We start from the raw sequence: 19,471 nt of genomic DNA on the forward strand, positions 1-19,471 counted from the left end.
GCTAGAAACATCTTTTCTTATGTGCTGGTTTAGGTATTACTCGGAAGAGCCCACGGACACCGCTCTCAGACCTCCAAGGAGTCAACACCATCAACGAGAGGACCCAGCGGTAAGTCTCTTGCTTTTCCATTGGCACAACAAGGAAATCTGGGATGGGAGAGCACTGTCTGTTTTTATACATGACTATATTCACGTTTCTTTCAGCTTATTAATTTTGTCTTCTCTTCATTCTTTCTCTGCTGTGAGATTGTACCTAAATGACAGGCAGGGAAAGCAGCTTTCCTGCATCAAAAGGCAGCAGTTATAGGTGGTGTGGTGTACAACGTGAAAAGAAGCTTGCAAAAAATATTAATGAATGTGCCAATATCAAGGAAATCAAAGTCTAACAAGGCTTTTTCTGGCACGAAAAGCCCAGTGATGCGTTCAGGTGCAGAACTGCATGCAAGCAGAATGATGCCACTGAGTGTGGAGGACCTGGGAAGTCGAGATAGTACCTGGTCAAATATTTGCTTGTTTTGAAGGGGAAGCAGCATGTCAACTTCAAAAAGGGTTGATTTTCACTGGGTTTATGTACAGTTTTATTTTCTAACCCTTCCTTGAAGATTCTGGCCATTCAAGCAACTCTAAATGAGACCTTTTTGCTTGAGAGTCATTCAGGTCTGCACTTTGATATACAGATATTTACCTCTTCTGCAAAATGTTTTCCAAACCCATTTCATAATTGAGTTGCTTGCAAAGCACGGTGTCTTCATTTCAAAGGGCTATCTGGGCACAGAACCTCCTTCTTTTCTCCAGCTACTCTTGTGCTATCCCTCTGCAGATCCCAGAAAGTGATTATCCAAATACCATTTCTAAAGGGGTACGGTGCATCTCTGCTTCCCTCTGAGTACATGTGTGTGGGCTGGAGAAACAGATGAGCACCGTCCTCAGCTCCTGAAATGACTGCTTGGAGGTGCAGACATCGAGATGTAACTTCGTAGATGCACTTGAATTCATGAGAAGTCCAGAACAAATCAAGAGGAGTCGGGGCTGTCTCCTGAAACATATCCATCAAATCCCCTGTAATTGTCCTTGTGTCTCAGTGGGCTTCCCTTCCACGCAAATTAATATACCGTACAAATATGTTATTTAACCTCATTTTTCACTGGCTTTAATGCCAGATGGCCAAGGCAGAAATTAGACACGTGGTGGTGCTTTTTATCTTAGGGGAACAAAAGTGGCTTTTATTGTCTGGGTTTTTTCACCACGTGCCTTCCAAGTGCCATCAAGACTAGAATATCCCGCTGGCCGTGAGTTTCTTCCCTTTGAGAGTGGTGGTGGCACCCTGCTGAAGGAGAACTGAATATTCTCATATCATTACAAGTTGGCTTATTTCCGGTGATCAGAGAGGATGTGATTTCCATAAAAATGTTGGATCGAATTAATGAATTTCTGCCACTTCTCAAGTTTGGGCACAAATCCAGCTTGTGCAAGCAATCTCACCCTGTCATGAGAAGGTGGTACAACCCTGGTTGTCTGCACATCGGTCTTTCCCACCTCTCCTTTTCTTTCTCCTAATGCTAGAGCCTCTGCAGCTTGAATCTGTTGGGTTATGACAATAGTAGGTACATGGTAACACTCAAGGCAACAGAGGTTGGTGACTTCAGAGATGACATTCACTGTTTCTAGCACTTGTGGTTCCACAGGTTTCCCTAAACATGATGTAACATGAAACTTTGTCACTGTGGAGATCTTCCCATGTAGATAAGAGGTTCTGCAGTTTCTCTAGCAAGCCTTCAAACCTGGTGTGGTGCACGAAGAACATCTGTGAGGTGGCGTAGGGCTTTTCTCGACTGCCCGGCTCCAGCTTTGGAAGTGCATTAGTGTGAGAGCTGGAGCTGCCAGCATCTTCATAGCCCAAAACATTGTAGTTATTTCAGTGAGGGGGCATAGTAAAGGCAGGGAAAGTCCTGCCTCCATGAGAGAAGAGGATGTGTTTATTTACTGTGGAGTTCAGTCTGTGGTCAGCTCTATTTATTTGGCTTAACCCAAGCCAGCATTGCAGCCAAGTTGCTTTAAACAGCTGGGATCAAGGGCAGCAGCTACTGTGTCTTCCTTCATCGTCGTCAGCAATTGTACCCCAATAGGGTCAGGACACATGGTATACTCCCTTTACTGATATATTTGCAGAAAAATGTGGTTTTGAAGCTGTGCTAACTCCTGTATTCATCTTGGTGTGGTGCCTTAGAAGCACAGTCCATGATTTTTGTTTCTCTTGGTCATCATCAGTGATGGGTCCCCAAATGTCGTCTGTGCCTCTTCTTTCTGAAAGCACAAACCAAGTCTCTCATAAGGTCTCCAAAGTCCAGCCTGCACTTTCAGAGTAGGCAAGTGATTTTGATACCTTTCATTGTGGATTATTTTGATCTGAAGTGTCATATCACACTTGATAAATTTTGGTATTTTGGTGAAATTGCACTTGTCGAGCAAGAAGAGGTAAATACAGGAGTGAAGGTAGCACATAGAGAGATTTACTTTAACAGCTTTCCAGCAGATAAGCAATTTATGGCCCTAAATTAGATAGGAATTTGCTTTCAAAGCCATCTCATGATCATGCGGTCGCTGATAAGTCTGCGTTGTGCATCCAACCCACAGGATAGCCCGAGGCTTGCTTCTCAAAGCGAGTTTGAGGCATGACATCACGCAGGAAGTCACTTCAGCGAGCCAAGCGCTCGCCTCTGATCTCAGAAGAAAGTGGACGGGTGGTTCGCACATGCTGGGGCTGAAACCAGCCTTCAGCAGAGCTGTGTGGAGCTGCCGTGTCTTGGAAGTGCCTTCACCAGCCACCGGGCGATGAAAGCTGTGCCATTGCTAACCAAAACCAGCCGGGCTGCCTGCTTTCCTCCTGGTTTCTGTTCACAGATGAAGCTGGTTTATGTGCAGTCATGTCTAAGCAGCATGCAGGAAAGCAGGGGTTGATCAGCCTGTCTTGGAACAGTTGTTTAAGCTTGGTGAGATGATTTACCTCCCAAGTACCCTGAAGGCTTCATCGGTTGCCATGTGCATGTATCCACCCTAAAATATCCATAACAGAGCTGTTGGTTTGTATCTGGCTTTTGTTTTCCAAAACCACATGGGAATTTCCAAGGGTTTCTATTCCCTGGTCTTGTTCAGAGTCCGTATATCCACAGCCAGTCTCAAGCCTCAGAGTGCATTCAGGTTGGCCAAGATTAATGATAGGTTGTAGATGCCGTAAGTGGTCATTGAGGTTTAGTGGTACTTGTCAACTGGTGATTTTTTTTCACCGCCTGCAAATAGGAGGTTTCTGATGGATGGGACCTTAGCTGTAAGGGCAAAGAAGGTGGACAGAAGAGATCACCTGGATAGTAAAACCTCTTGCTATCCTTCCTTGAATCAGACAGGCTGCTTAAAAGAAGCAGGTCCTGAAGTCCTCAGCCAGGGGTTCACTTTGCTCTGATTCAGCCTTTCTTTTAATAGTTGCTCATGTCTAAAAGGTGATTTAATGGGGCTAGGATGGGGTCTGAAAGGTGCTGAGGCAAGGCAGTGAGGTGACTTGTACTCCAGCCTTACGTGGCTGCAAGGATCTGGCTCCAAGCTTTGAGCTGGCAGAAAGAACAACTTTGCAGGCTTTAATTTTTCATTTCCATGCAGCACTTAATATTTGCCCTTCCTCCAAATCACGACTTTAAGGCATAGGGCTGCCTTGTTCCTAGACCTCAGAAATGAGCAGAGGCCCATTTAAGCCACCGTATCCTTCAGCATCCTCATGACCAAAAACTGGTGCTGTATTGACTCTCCTTTTAGTCCTTTTTCTCCTGTCTGAGATAGCTTGGAGGGGAGAGGAGTGGGTTGCAGACTCCACATCCTCCTTTAGATCACCTTTATTTCATATGATGGTTTCTGCAAGGAAGATAGAGTATTTACAGCAGAGAGGACGAAATTGGACGAGTGATTTGTGATCAAGTCCCAGTGAGTGATTCTGGTCCAACCTCTCAGTCCATCTGGGGCTGGCATCCTTCATTTGTGGCAAATAATTAGTTTATTGCAAATGACATTTGCTTTTTCTTTTCCTAATAAAATGATTGAGTGAATTAAAGAATATAGAGTCAGCACTAGCATCGTCTAAAGTAGTGACTCTATTAATGATAGCAAGGCTAATGGCAGAAGTCATAGTCTTGTACCTTCAGACCACCGGAGTATCTGCAGACAGAAGCCTTCTGTCTGGAAGCTGTTATTCTCCTGCTGATAGTTTGATTCTTTTATTATTATTTGATTTTTGAAAAGTGCTTAAGTAGCCAATTGCTTCATGTGGTGTCTGGCATCCTGAAGTCACCCCATGGGAGTGAATCATAGAATCATAGAATGGTTTGAGTTGGAAAGGTCTTTCAGATCATCCAGTTCCAATCCCCTGCCATGGTCAGAGACACCTTCCACTGGAACAGCTTGCTCCAAGCCCCTTTGTCCAACCTGGCCTTGAGCACTGTCAGGGATGGGGCAGCCACAGCTTCTCTGGGCACCCTGTGCCAGTGCCTCAGCACCCTCACAGGGAAGAGCTTCTGCCTAGGAGCTCATCTCGGTCTCCCCTGTTCCAGTTTGAACCCATCACCCCTTGTCCTACCACTACAGTCCCTGATGCAGAGTCCCTCTCCAGCATCCTTGTAGCCCCCTTCAGACACTGGAAGCTGCTCTGAGATCTCCACACAGCTTCTCTTCTTCAGGCTGAACAGCCCCAATGTTCTCAGCCTGGCTCCATACAGGAGGTGCTCCAGCCCCTGATCGTCCTGGTGGCCTCCTTTGGACTTGCTCCAACAGCTCCATGTCCTTCTTATTTTGGGAATACCAGAACTGCAAACAGTGCTCCAAGTGAGGCCTCACAAGAGCAGAGTAGAGGGGCAGGATCACCTCCTTCAACCTGCTCATGACGCTCCTTTTTATGCAGCCCAGGATGTGGTAAAAAGAATAAAATGGTGACTTTCCTTTTCTACTGATGGATTATTTTATTATCTTATTTTGTCTTAGAACTGGGGGGGTTATATCTTGCTAACACTGTGTGGTGTTTGATGTTGCAGTGATGCCTATGCAGTTGGCTGGAATGGCCGGATGGGGATGCGGCACAGCCGGCTCGCCAGCCCTGGTGCCTTCCTAGACAAGGATGGGATATTTGTCAACGCCACCAACAGCAAGCTGCTGGAGAGGGCCCACGGCATCCTCATGTCAGTACAGAAGGAGGGGATTTGGGCTTTATTCCTGGAGCATAATGAGCAGTGTGGGTGGTTAGAGGAATGTAAACAGATAGAATGTAAATATATCAGGGTTTCGAGTAGGCTTGGACATGTTTCATGGTTGGGTCAAAGCAACCCCCAGTGTGTTTTACATGTCTGATTTTTTTACCTCTTATCATTCGTTCGTAATAACAGACGCAGGGAAAAGGAATGAATCTGCCAGTCAAACCAGTCTCCAGATATGACAGCGATGTAATGCAGTCACATTTTTTAGCATGATATCAAAGTTTCCATTACAAATTAGGTGGGGAAATGATGCTGATGATTCACGCCGCAGCCTCATCGGGAGGTTCAGAGAACGTTGCGGCTGTCTGGAGTTAACACAGTCTGTGAGAAAGCAGGAGGGTGGTCAACTGTTCCCGATGCCGCTCTCTCACTCACTCTGCCCAGTTTCTGGCATCCCCATCATTGCCAGCGTCACTATTCTCTTTAACTGGATACCTTCCTCTCTAACCTGTACCACTAAATTTGTACACCTAGTCTGCAGCATGCAGAAGCAGCCCAGTTTCAAGTGCAGGTCACAGGAAGCAGCTGCTAGAGAGGGTTTGGAAGAGCTTGTTTCATCAATTCCTCCATTCTGCAATTGCACACATGGATTAACCTGAGCCTTTTATTATGTCCCCAGGCGAAACAAGAACTTCAAAGCCAAACCCAATCTCCCAAAGGTGAGTGAGAAGCAGCATTTTTACCTTGCTGGTCTGTGGGTCAAGGCTACAGGAAGAGTGTGAGGAAGGCCACTTGTGTCTGCGTCAAGACTTTGGCCAACTCAGCTTTGTTCAGGGCTCTTTAATTTATATAAAACCAGAGGATTTCAACCCTAATGTTTTGGGATATACTGTGTGAGCTTCTTTCTTGGACCTGCTCTGGCTCTTTTTTTTTCCTTCACCTGGGAAAGAGTACGTACATGCTGGTGAAGTTTGATAATTAAACCTCTAAACTCTCTAAGCTGGTAGGTTATGCAAGAGGGCTAGTGGCTGATAGACATCAGGCTTGATTAATCGTATTCAGTTTCCCTCCTTCTTGGCTGCATTAACTATGTTTTAAGAGATGCCAAGAGCTCTGTTGTACCTAGAAGAATAGTGCTTGTTGTGGTCCTTGTTGGTGCTGTGTTGGTGGTTGGGAATGGGGGACCAAGAGGAGCAAACTTTGGGTTTACTCCTCTCTGCATGAGTGTTGCACCTGGATACCACAGATACAGTTAAATGATGAACTGCTGATGAACAGAGAATAATTTGTCTGCAGCCCTTACTGGGTAGGAGAGCCAGATTTCCTATGGTCAAAGATGCCCTTGCCAAGTCCTCAGAGGAGGAACATGATCTGGGAGATCTGGCCAAAAAGAGCAGAGCTACATTTCAAGACATCCCTCTGTGTTTCCGGGTGAGATGAAGTAGGGTGGTCACCCCAGGAAGCCCTGCAGGGGGGATAAAGAGGGATATATTAGACATCATGATGATAAAATCTGGTTATTCTTGTATTTATCAACAACAAATGGAGTCTGTCTTTCCACAGCATATGCTGGATGTGAAGTCCCTCAAGCACCTAACCAACCTGACGCTGCACGACCGCATTACCAAATCTCTCCTCCATCTCCATAAGAAAAAAAAACCACCCAGCATCAGTGCCCAGTTCCAGGTAATCCTTTGATATTAGACCTTTGATTTAGACCTTCGATAGAGAGAGGTGAATTAAAAGCAAATACCTGCTCTGGGTCCCCAGGGTGCCTTAAGGATACACTTCCAGGCACAGCCCTGCCCCATCCCTGGCAGTGTTCAAGGCCAGGTTGGACACAGGGGCTTGGAGCAAGCTGCTCCAGTGGAAGGGGTCCCTGCCTGTGGCAGGGGGGTGGAACTGGATGAACCTTAAAGGTCCCTTCCACCCCAAACCAGGCTGGGATCCCATGATCCTCACCACCCTTTAGGACATAAATTCAGCTGTTTACATAACTTGGGTAAGCTGGGAGACACCGTGCAAGTATCTAAATGGTGTAAATGGAGAGAATCAAGAGCCATGGTGGGTATAGGGGAGGATGATGTGATGGAGCAAGATGGGACATGAGGATGAGCTGCAGAGCATGCAGGTGTATGCCTGACCTCTGGTACCTCACTTTCTAAGCAATCGCATTGTGGCTCTTTCTCTGTCAAATCCAGAAACTGCAAAATCCCCAAATGACATTTTTACAGTCTTTTGACTTGCATTCAGCATCTGAAATTCACTCTGGTTTCAGGCCAGCAGGAATGGGAATTTTAGTAGCGGTGGAAAGGTCACAATATTGCTGCATTATCTCCAGGCAGGCAGTGGAATTGAGAGTAGGGATCGATGCAGCATGCGCTGTGTTGTTGGCGCGGTGCACCAGCTATCCCCAGGATTAGCTGCAGCAAAAATAATCCTCCAGTATGTGCATCAGGTCTTGGAAACTGCTGTAAGATGCATGCACAAGCAGGTGGTGATGTTAGAAAGCAGCTTCTCAGTTAAAAACTGGTTTCTAAGCAAGTCTGGCTTGGTTCTGACTTGCATTTTGGTGGTTTGGGTTTGGTTTTGGAGATACGGGTTGTTTTGAGAAATTTTCTATGCATAGATCTGGGTAAGATTCAGTAAATATACATGCACACACACATGTACCAATCTATAATTTGCAGAATGCACGTCTGTATACATGCATATATATATATGTATAAAGTTTAGTCTAGTCTAATGGTGAAGTGCTGGTGAAAATGCACTTCTGCAGAGTTTAATTCATACAGTACCATGGAGGGGTTGAAACAGGGATGTCAGTGGTGTGAAATGCCTTCCTGAACCCTCTTCATCCTTCAAAGGAAACTCTGAAAAGCCTCAGGGCGTGTGAGTGAGATTTTGATGTGTGCTTTTACAGCACTTACAGATAAAAGACCACTAAATGCCGTGAAGATTCCCCCCACCACCACCCCTATGCAGCAAAGCAGATCATTCTAATACCCTTCTCCTTACCCTTTGTGCTGCTCCCCAGCGATGATTTGACAGTGTAGGAGCTGTGCCTACAACACATCCTTCTTTCAGTGAAATGGATAAAGCCATGTTGAAGTCAGAGGCAGCTCTGATATGACTGCCTGCTTCTCCCCTAAGACAAATGCTGGGCACTCCAGCTCTGACTTCATTTAACACTTGAGGGAAGCATTTTCTTGTGAGAGGAGCCTGGTGCAAGCAAAGATTGATTTTTTTCGTCAAGAGCAGGCTAATAAAATTGCAGCACATGGAATTGGGTCACAGGCAGGAAATACAACTGTTTCCTATCACAGGGTTGGAGGAGGGGGTTTGCTGATAAATGCTGCCTTGTGGCTAATGCCTCAACGCTGGGCTTGCAGCTGCTCTGTCTCCTATTGATATTAAGTATTACTTACAGTAATCTTTAGGTGAAATCGGTGTTTTAGAGGATGCTGTAAGAGCAGTGATGGCTTTCACAGCTGAAAATTAGACGTAAACTGCAGCACAGTGATTTATAGCTTCCCCTTTTATCCTGCATGCAGGTGGTACCCTAAGGAAAAGGATGCTGCCCTGTCTAGCATGGGATGATGCTGAAACTTTGCATTTCAGCTTGAGTGCAGGAGGTGAAAGAGTGGGTGGCTGGAGAGTTTTGCAGGCAGAGGGACAAAGGAGCAGGGTCCAGGGTTAATCCGGGGACCTGGTGTGTCCTTTACGGATTCCCGATGACCAGAGCTTGCACCAGATGGCAGAGGGTGCCCGAACCATCTGCCATGTGTGGAATGTCACTGGCTGCTGATGACATGGAAATCCCCCCTCCTACAGGCAGGCAGTCACAGGATGATCCAATTTCCACTATTTCCAGTGTCTGGAGCACTTTGTTCTTTGGCAAAGGGGCTGCATCCCATGTCTGTGTCTCCCTTCCCTCCCTTCAGCCCAGTGTGGGGCAGGGTGGGATGCTGCAGCGTCACTGATTCAGATCTCCTAATAGGTGCTTTTTTCTTTCTTTTTCTGTAAAAAAAAAAGTGATTTTGGAGAAAAGCAGGAGCATGCCAATGGAGGTCTGCCACGCTGTGGTGTTTCCACTGCTCCTAATGGGAATAACAGGGAAAGAGTTGGGCTTGTTCAGCTTGGAGAAAAGAAGGCTCCTTGAGGAGAGATCTTAGAGCAGCTCCAGTGCCTAAAGCGGCTGCAGGAAACCTGGAGAGGGGCTTGGGACAAGGGCCTGTAGGGACAGGCCAAGGGGAGTGGCTTGAACCTGCCCGAGGGGAGACTGAGCTGAGCTCTTAGGCAGAAGCTCTTCCCTGGGAGGGTGCTGAGGCGCTGGCACAGGGTGCCCAGAGAAGCTGTGGCTGCCCCATCCCTGGCAGTGCTCAAGGCCAGGTTGGACACAGGGGCTTGGAGCAAGCTGCTCCAGAGGAAGGGGTCCCTGCCCGTGGCAGGGGTTGGAACTGGGTGAGCTTTAAGGTCCCTTCAACCCAAACCAGGCTGGGATTCTGTGACATTTGCACACAATTAGTATATGGATAACGCAGCTGTATTGCACATGCATGGGATCTGTCCCTTACTCTTTCCCAGATCCTGGATGTAGATACATTTTTCTAAACATGAAAGGCTTCCCATAAAGATGTCTTTAAATGATCAGAAGGAAAAAAGGCTTCCTGTGAGCAGATCTGTAGGCAAAATGCTTCTTTCTAGTATCGTGTAATCAAAAATAACTCTACTTATAATAAATGTGCAGCAGAACATCTGCTACACAACTGAGTTTTAAATGCTCTTAATATCAGGAGGAATCAAGTCTGGAGTACATTCCTAATGCCATGTCAGTAATGTGCTCACAGTTAGAGATATTCAAACTATTGGTAGGACACAGTAAACCCAATGCAGCTGAGGAGCCCAGCGATCAGATTTTTGGTACGTTTCTATTCAAAGACTTTCTGCTTTGTTGCAAAAGAGTCAAAGATCTGCAAGGCAGAGGAATAGCTCAGCATGATGTCCTGCTGGAGCAGCTGAGCATAGCAATGATGCTGATATAAATTTATTATTATGGGCTACACTTTTAATAATGATGCAGGAAAAAGGAGAAATATAAAATGAGAACCTGGAAACCCCTCAGTTCTCAGTGATCACAACATTTCAGCAGAGGAATATGGCCAGGAATAGCCACGAGGATGATCAGGGGCTGGAGCACCTCCCGTATGAAGACAGCCTGAGAAAGGTGGGGCTGTTCAGCCTGGAGAAGAGAAGCTGCGTGGAGACCTCAGAGCAGTTTCCAGTGTCTGAATGGGGCTACAAGGATGCTGGAGAGGGACTCTTCATCAGGGACTGGAGCGATAGGACAAGGGGTGATGGGTTCAAACTGAAATGGGGGAAGTTCAGGTTAGATATAAGGAAGAAGTTCTTCCCTGTGAGGGTGCTGAGGCGCTGGCACAGGGTGCCCGGAGAAGCTGTGGCTGCCCCATCCCTGGCAGTGCTCAAGGCCAGTCTCAAAGGGGCTTGGAGCAAGCTGCTCCAGTGGAAGGTATCTCCAACCATGGCAGGGGATTGAAACTGGATGATCTTAAAGTCCTTTCCAACTCAAACCGTTCTATGTTTCTGTGATAATATACCAGCATTGAAGCTATTCTCCTCTAAAACCAGCTTTGTTCAGGGTTCACAGGCTTTGAAAATCATTACATAGCTGACATGAAAAGTCAACCAGGGGATCTCAAAACACAACTCAGCATTGTATTTCTCCAGCTAATTTGTTGGGTGCAAAGACAAACCCAGCCAAATTGCTAGGGCTGAAACCCTTATGTTGGGGAACAATTTCCCATCTGCCTGCTTTAGTCTTCATTTATTCCAATATGGTTTTGTTTGCTGGTTTAAGCACTTGGATTTGCATTATTCATCATGGTCTCTTCTTTATTTCTCAACTGAAGATGTGTCTTCTGTGTTACAGGCCTCGCTCAACAAGCTGATGGAGACTCTTGGCCAAGCAGAACCTTATTTTGTCAAGTGCATTCGATCCAATGCTGAAAAGGTAAATCCCATCCCAGGAGGCCAGTGCTGCTAAAAATCATCTTGGAAATGTTGTGTAATTTTTACAGGGGCTTAAAAAGAAAAGGAGGCCCAAAACTGAGCTGGATTTAGAAGCTAATTGTGTATGATCAGTGGGAAAGATGGATGTTATCACTTGGGTGTTGCTCTTGATGAACTGCACTGGCTCTTCTTGTAATTGTGGAAGCACACATATGAAAAACATATGGGTTGAGTTTTATATTGAGTTTAATAAATTAATTTGACTGCTTTGAAGCTCCTGCCCCCTGTAATAGAGATTGGCAGGGCCATGAATTCACTTGTTCTGTTACTGAGCCTAAAAGCTTCTTTAAAATAAAGTTTCTGTAGGTAAAGCAGATACTTTTAGAATAAGCTAATTATTCAAAACTTATTTTCACAACATTATTCAAACTAACTCAGTGATGCATCACATTTCTTGAATTGGATTTCGAGCATGTTTCGTGGGCTGAGGACTCAGTTCAAAATAAAGGTTGCAGTAGTGATGCTCTCTCATGGTTTAATCCTTTGGAGTTTTATTCACACATTTAAAGATGAAGCTTTAGGCCTAGGAGATTTAGTTGCTCTCAATCTTTAGCTGTGCCCTAGGGGGCTCTTATTCAGTTTAGGGGCTCCAAAAACCTTCTTTATGCTCTATATATCTGTTTGAAAGTCTCCATCTGATGGCTGCTTGGACAGAAATAGGATTCAAGCATGGTGGGATTAGCACGGTTCTGGGGACCTGTGTTCCCTCCCTCCCCTTGCATCATTGCAATGTGTGTGTCGCACAGATGTGGTACATCTGCTGAATCCCTTTATCCATCCACACGCTTTAAAACTTCAGGTAAAGGAAATATTTGCTCATCATTGGCCTGGTTTCCCCCTTCCAGCTGCCCCTGAGGTTCAACGACAGCCTGGTGCTGAGGCAGCTGCGGTACACAGGGATGCTGGAGACCGTTCGCATTCGCCAGTCAGGATATGGCTGCAAGTACTCCTTCCAGGTTGAGTAAAATGTTTCCCTCTTTCCCCACCTTTAGCACCATTATCAGAGTTGTCTGAATGTTGGTAGCTCATCTGTTTACCAAAGTAATGAACTTGTAGCTGATGCAAGGCAGTGAATGTAATGAGCTGATATCAGACATGGAGCAGTCCTCTGCTGCACTGCTGATTCCTAGTAAGCTGGTCCTAGACCTCAGTGGACTACAAGCCCCTGTGCAGATAACAACATCATGGGTTTTGAGCAAAAGTAGGTGTTTTGTAATGTGGCCTTCTCTTTTGCAAAGAAAAAGGGATCCAATTTACATGTGCTCTTCTATGTGTGTTTTGGATTCACCTGGGAATGGTGTTTGGCCTGTCATGTCACTGCTGGCTGCATCCCAGCGGGCGGGTGATGGGCATCTTCCAAACAGCTCAAGAGTTATCCAGCTTTTCCTGTTTTCTTCTTTTCCCTGTGTTTGCAGGTTTTGCACATATGTCAGTCCTTTCATGGGTTCCTCATGCCCATTTGTTCCTTGCTGGCAGCTGCTTAGGGCCAGATGTTGTGTCCTGCACAGCAGCTCTTTAGAAAGGGAAAACTGCTGTTATTTTTTGCTGTGAGAATAGATCCCAACCTTACCTGGGAGAATCTCTCCTCTTGTACCTCCTCCACTCTTTGAGTCCTCACAGCAATAATTGATGGAGCATCTCAGACATGCTTTGCAGGTGCTGATAACCCCCTTCTGTAGCGGCCCTTGCTGAGGATTTGGAGCCCTTTTGCTCGAGATGACCCTGTGGGTTCTACAGAACCTCTCCTCCCACACTGAAAGACCTTTGAACATTGCTGGGTCCCCGCTCTGATGTGTTTTCTGTCAAACCACAAATGCTGGATGAAACTTGGTGTTCCCCAGTCTGTAAAATGCTGCTGCCTGTCCCTCTGCTCACCCAATAGATTCTGTTTCATGTGGCCAGTGGAGCAAATCCATCATTTATGGAAGGAAGGGACACAGCAGGACCCATCTAACCAAATCTTGGGGTTTTTTTCTTTCTTCTTAGGATTTTGTGAACCATTTCCATGTCCTTCTGCCTCAAGGAATCAACCCATCTAAGCACAATATCCATGATTTCTTCCGGAAAATAAAACTGGATCCAGACAATTACCAAGTTGGAAGAACAATGGTAAAAGTTTATCCTCAACTCAGACTTATGTTTAAGATACAGATACAACATTTGACTGCATTTCTGTAATTATAAATTAACATCTTTATATATGTTTTTAGTCAATGAAACTATTTGCCAGAAACCAATGGCTTAAACGAACCTTGGAATATTATTAACACAAAACTAGTAAGGAACATCATTGTTTCATGTTAACCAAGTTGCAGGTCTGGTTGTAATGAGGTAGCCTTCAAAAAACTGTGTGTGCAGACACAGCTCAATACCATAGCTGTCAGTTTGTCTCCTCTGAAGGGAAAGCAGAGGCTCTGTAATTCAGCTCTTGGACAGCCCCCGGATGCAGGTGAAACTGCAGAAGCCTGTTAGAGGTGGCTTGACTAAAATCAGCTGCTGAACTTTCTTTGGGTATCCAGGGCACAGACCCCAGGAGGATTAAATCATCTCTCTTGTGGCCTCAGAAGCTCTCATGCTTGTGGTTTTTTTTGGGGGGGTTGGCCAGGTTTTCGTGAAGGAGCGCGAGCGGCAGCTTCTGCAGGACCTGCTGCATCAGGAGGTGCTGCGCCGGATCACGCTGCTGCAGCGCTGGTTTCGCAGCATGCTCTGCAGGAGGCAGTTCCTGAGCTTAAAGCAAGCTGCAGTCATCATACAGGTATGTGATGGTGCCTGGTTTTGTCAGCACTTACAATCCATGTATCCTACAGATATAGCTGGTGGGTAAAATCAGGTCCCCTCTCGAAGGAAGGAGCTTACCATCAGGATTCAACTCCTAATGCCATAATAAGTTGGGAATGGGGGAAACAGAGCTGGAAAGGCTGGGTGAAGGCAGGTGCTCTCCCACCCGCCCACAACACCCGTTACAAGGAACTGCCTGCTGTGTTTGCAGAGGTTTTGGCGCAGTTACCAGAGCCGAAAGCAAGGGGAACCATCCCCAGACCCTCTTGTCCTCGGCAAAGCCGCCGTTGTTCTCCAGGCCCACTGGCGTGGCTTCATGCAGAGGCGCAGGTTCCTGCAGATGCAGTTTGCAGCCCACCTCATCCAGAGCTGCTGGCGGGAGCACACCAAGAAGCGGCACGACGCGGCCACCAGCATCCAGGCAGCCTGGCGAGGGCACCACGCAAAGCAGCTGTACACAGCCTGCAGAAGCAAAGTCATCTGCTTGCAGGCAGCCTGCAGAGGATATTTAGCAAGACAAAGGTAACACTGTTGGTTAAAATGAGAACATTTTCTCGTGATGCACACTGGGGAGGGAGGTGGTTGATCTGAAATCAAGCACTACTTGGACTTAAAGAGGAGGGTGGCCCTTTGTAAGATCCCTGACCCTGTCCTGACCCAGCCTGATCCTTCCTTTGCCCACGCTTTATAGAATTGCAGAGTCATAGAATGGTTTGGGTTGGAAAGGATCATCAAGTTTCAACCCCCTGTCATGGGCAGGGACACCTCACACTAGACCACATTGCCCAAGGCTCTGTCCAACCTGGCCTTGAGCACTGCCAGGGATGGGGCAGCCACAGCTTCTCTGGACACCCTGTGCCAGTCCCTCAGCACCCTCACAGGGAAGAGCTTCTGCCTTATATCTAGCCTAAATATCCCCTGTTTCAGTGTGAACCCATCACCCCTTGTCCTGTCACTGCAGTCCCTGATGAAGTGTCCCATTCTAACAAAGGAGTTTATTTAGCTGCACATCCTACTCTTAGAATAAGCAGAGCCTATTTCAGGTTGGAGCACGTAGGCAGTGGAAAGCCGAGACCATAAATACTCCCAAGTTGATTTTTTTTTTTGCCCTTGGCAGCAGCACCACTCTAAGTAGCCTATTTTTAACTCAGATTGCCTCACCGATCTGGTTGCTGCACTGTCTCACAGGGACAGGAGATTCTGGAGCCAGCTGCTGCCAAGGGGAGAGCATTTCCAGCCATGCCTTGGCTTGCTGGCCACAGGGCAGGTCCTGGTTTGTTCTCTGGAGACACTGCCTGCAAGGTGTGGAGCACCTTGACATAGGGTGGAAGATTTGGGTGCAGGCGCCTGCTAGCTGTACCAGAGGCAGCCCAGGCAGGATGGTGAAGGTGAGGAAGCCAAGAGGATGCAACGGATTGAGCTTTTCTGGCTCTGTCAGCGCACAAACGAGCTAGACCAGGGATGGAGCCCAGAGCTGCTGCTGTCAGTACGAGAGGAGCTTTCAGGTGTGTTGGGACAGTCCTTGAGTAGGAGAGATGGCGTAAGAGGAGAAGGTTGAAAACTGAGCTTGCACTCGCATTGCCTTGCACCAGATGTGCAAGTAGAGTTGCATGAGATCCTGATGGTGGTGAAGTGATGATGGTGATGGTGATGAGATGCCACTGTCACAGTGCCTTGAAGGAACATGAGTGGACACAGTTCAGTTCATCCAAAATTATGCTGGTTTTCTGCTTTCTTGCAGGTTTAGAGCTTTGAAAGAGCAGCGATTAAAAGAGATGCAGCTGGAGAATGGCCTGTCTGTTAGAGAAGAGGATGGACTAGAGGCAGATGATGCTTTGGAAATTAAGGGCTCTGACCCATCTAAGTGGGAGGATGGCTCATTTGAACAGCGAGTGAGAGCTATAGAGGAACATAAATCACTGATGGAAAATAATCGGGTGAATCACATGGACCCACTGGATACTTCTGGGAATTTATTGTACAAAAGGCACGAGAGAGCCAGCAGCCAGAGTGGGATGGACACGGAGGAGGAGGTCATCGTGAGAGAGAGACCCAAGTCACTGGAGGATCTCAACCAGAAAAAAGTGGTTCGTGCAAAAAGGGAAAGCCGGAGGATGCGTGAACTGGAACAGGCAAAATTCAGCTTGGAGCTGCTCAAGGTCCGCTCCACCGGTGGGCTGTCACCTTCCGAAGAGCGGCGGTGGTCCACCGAGCTGGTGTCAGAGGCACTTCATTCCCCTCAGGGAACCCCAGAGAGTGAAAGCTCTCAAGGGAGCTTTGAGATGTTAAGCTGTGAAGATACCCCAAGTAATAAACTTGTTTCCTTAGTTCTAGATGAGCAGGATGTGCAGTCACTGTCCACCGACTCTCTGCCTAGCAGTCCCCAGGCTGACGTGCAGGAGAAGCCTTTCTGTGGGGCAGATGTGAACAGCAATTTACCCAGCTGCAGAAGGATACCTGCAGACTTGGAGCTACCTGATAACCTCACCATGAAGGAGCACGTAATCTGTGACCCCCAGAATGTTATAAACAAGGCACATCCAAGAGAAACCTTCCTTTCCAGCAACCTACCTACTTTCTATGTTCCACCACAAGACAACGGGAAGGTGAAGCTGATGGAGAATAACCTGAAAAACAAAGCAGTGGAAAGAGAGGAGAAGACAGTTACATTTTCTGAGGTCAGGAAGGACTCTGAGCCAGAGCAGGGCAGAGCCTTGGGAAGGGATGAAGAGAAGTCCTCTACCAAGAGGGAGGAGTGTGGGACAGCGACTGCCACACAGGCCCGTTCTCCAGACTCTGTCATCAAGAGACTGGAAAAGCTCAACGTGGAGAAAGAGGAAAGGCAAAAGCAGCTTCAGCTGCAAAATGAGAGGGAAATGATGGAACAGATCCGTCAGCAGAAGGAAATTCTGGAGAGACAACGCAAAGCCTTTGAGCAGCAAGGGAGAATGGAGGCATTGCAGAGGGCAGAGCAGAACAGGATGAAGGATTCCTCCCTCAAACCAACCAGAAAACCAGAGAGCCGGCCTCAGTCGGTCCTTATCCTGCACCCCCAGAGCAGGGGGGAGCATGGCCCCACAGCTGGTATGGCTTCAGCCTCATCAGTGGACATCAAAGGTCTCACAGTTGGGACCAGGGGAAGCTCTCCAGCTCACAGTGCCCCCAGAGACAGACCTGTCAGCATGTTCATGGAGCGAAAAGAAGGTCAATTGGGATCAGCCCTGGAAGCCCGATGCCATTCCAGACCAGCTCTGGACCCCAGGGACCACCCGGGCAGCCACTTCTCCAGGACAGAGCGTCTCCGGCAGCCCCGAATGCCCAACCAGGCCACCGAGGAGGCGAGGGCAAGCGCGATGTTCTTCACCCCAAAAGACAATCCCTTTGGCCTCCAGTGAGTAAAAGATGGTGTGCTTTCTCTGTAGTCTTTCTCCATAGGCTTTTTGTTCTGCTAGAGGCTATTTTATACAAATAGTCCAAATAGAGTGTAAAAAAAACCCCAGTCAAATGAAAATGGGTTTCTTCTAGCAATGAGAAGAAAAGGAAAAAGAACTGTCCTGTATGTGATGAGTATAACGTAAGCCGGGGGAGATAATCATGGACTTTCGCAGGTGAGGAGTGGTAGCAGCAAGAGGGTTGACACTGGTTTAATTTCTCCTAGATGAACAGTGATAGGAGTTTATTTCTGAAGGTAAAAGAGGAAGAAAAGAATTCTTAGGATTTTTAGGTGGTCAGAGTAGAAATGCCCAGATAGGGCACAATTTTTCTGGATTTTTCTCATTTCCTATGTAATTAACACAGCCATTGGACAGTCCCACCATGGCAGAGTAAAACACAACAGACCTCCAGGGAGAGTTTGGGGTATGAATTTTTCACGTGTATAATTACACATGTAATGGGCTCCATCACACTGCTCACATGGGGGACTGCTCCAGCACAGGGGCCAGAGACCACAGCAAAATCTTGGGACTGTGTTTGCTCCCACTCTGTCATGTGGCTTAAGCTGCTTTGTCTAATTTTGGAGAGGTTTTGGCCATATAGCTCAAAAAAGGACATAAACTCCCTCCAAAAGATTGCTGCGCCTTTTCCAAGGAAATTAAGCTCCCAGTCAGTGTTTGCTGTTGATAACTCAGGGTACCTCCAAGTGAAGAAGTCTTGTGGTTTATGTGCTGTTGTGATGAGAGGAGATTCCCATTTATTTTATGCAGCTTCAACTGAGTCTAGACACACAGAATGGTAGAATAGTTTGGGCTGGAAGGGACATTCAAAGCTCATCTAGTCCAATCCCCCTGCAGTGAGCAGGCACATCTTCAACTAGAGCAGGTAGCTCAAAGCCCCATCCAACCTGGCTTATCATTATATGTCGTACGCACCTATCATTTTATTCAGACGTGATAGCAGAAAGAGTGAGCTGAGCAAAAAGCACCTTAAGTGGGTGTATTTTTTAATGCTATGAAGATGCAAAGTGAGGATGCTCTCCTTCTGAACCAGTTCAAATGGAAATCTGCAGGAGGTCCTAGAGAACTGTTTTAGGAGTGGGTGTTTGAGAATAGTCTTTCCACCCAAAAAAATCCATTTGTTTTCCTGGTTCATGCACAGAACAAGCAACATGGTTAGAAAATATATATATATTTTTAAAAAACTCCTGTAATTTACTCTTTATTCTGCCACAGAACAATCACATTTGAGAATCTAGACATGAAAAGGTACTATCCATAGCCACCATGATGGGTAGAGTTTGCAGGCAGAACTTCCTGTCTTCTCAATCCTTTGGTATTAACTCAAGTCTTGGAGAATTCAAAGTGATTCCAAAACCCCATGACCTCAAACTTGCAATTTGGTCCTGGTTGCTTGGGCTGTGCACTTGTACGCTCTTGTGAGCTGGGATGGTGGGAAGGTTTTTAGGAGAAGATGAAACATCTCTGTTGTGTTGTGTTTCAGCAGAGAAACAAATCACCAATGCCTTTCCAAGAGTGAACTAGCCAGGAAGCCGTTTAAGATGCCGGGGTCTGGCAAAGGAGAGGTAAGTTGTAGCTTGTTTGTTTTCTCTTTTAATTGAAGAAAAGGGGAGAAGAAACCTTATTCTGCCAGTTTTCCCTCAAAAGCTTTGAAGAAGTGGACTATAAAGCACAAGGGCTGCTAGACATAGGGGAGGGATATATCACAGCATAGCAACCTTCACACCTTCTCTGAAAAATAAAAAGCCCTCATGACATTAGTTCATAGCAGCTCTGGATGAAAAGGATCGCACGGTCCTGATGGCAAACACTGTCCAACACAGTCTTGTCTTGGTTTGGTTTAACATACGTTTGAGTAACATCCATGATTGTCCATTTTCACCATGCTGTCTTGGTTCTTGTTTTGCCTAGTCCTTTTTT

At 46.7% G+C, this 19,471-nt stretch overlaps 1 protein-coding gene across 8 annotated transcripts in view; it reads left to right on the forward strand.

The window, feature by feature from the left end:
• MYO9A (myosin IXA) overlaps positions 1 to 19,471 on the forward strand; it is a 189,282-nt gene that overhangs the window by 146,402 nt on the left and 23,409 nt on the right. For 6 of the 8 annotated variants that reach the window (XM_065688147.1, XM_065688149.1, XM_065688154.1 and 3 more), the window contains 11 exons: positions 34 to 109; positions 5,070 to 5,213; positions 5,908 to 5,947; positions 6,792 to 6,914; positions 11,179 to 11,259; positions 12,164 to 12,274; positions 13,305 to 13,427; positions 13,924 to 14,073; positions 14,308 to 14,618; positions 15,838 to 17,487; positions 19,035 to 19,116. In XM_065688147.1, the coding sequence (XP_065544219.1) occupies positions 34 to 109; positions 5,070 to 5,213; positions 5,908 to 5,947; positions 6,792 to 6,914; positions 11,179 to 11,259; positions 12,164 to 12,274; positions 13,305 to 13,427; positions 13,924 to 14,073; positions 14,308 to 14,618; positions 15,838 to 17,487; positions 19,035 to 19,116 (2,891 nt within the window). The remainder of the gene's footprint in view (positions 1 to 33; positions 110 to 5,069; positions 5,214 to 5,907; positions 5,948 to 6,791; positions 6,915 to 11,178; positions 11,260 to 12,163; positions 12,275 to 13,304; positions 13,428 to 13,923; positions 14,074 to 14,307; positions 14,619 to 15,837; positions 17,488 to 19,034; positions 19,117 to 19,471) is intronic. The other 2 variants (XM_065688150.1, XM_065688152.1) reach the window with 1 other exon arrangement.

This window comes from Lathamus discolor, chromosome 8 (assembly GCF_037157495.1).
Source record: "Lathamus discolor isolate bLatDis1 chromosome 8, bLatDis1.hap1, whole genome shotgun sequence".
Lineage (NCBI taxonomy): Eukaryota > Metazoa > Chordata > Aves > Psittaciformes > Psittacidae > Lathamus > Lathamus discolor.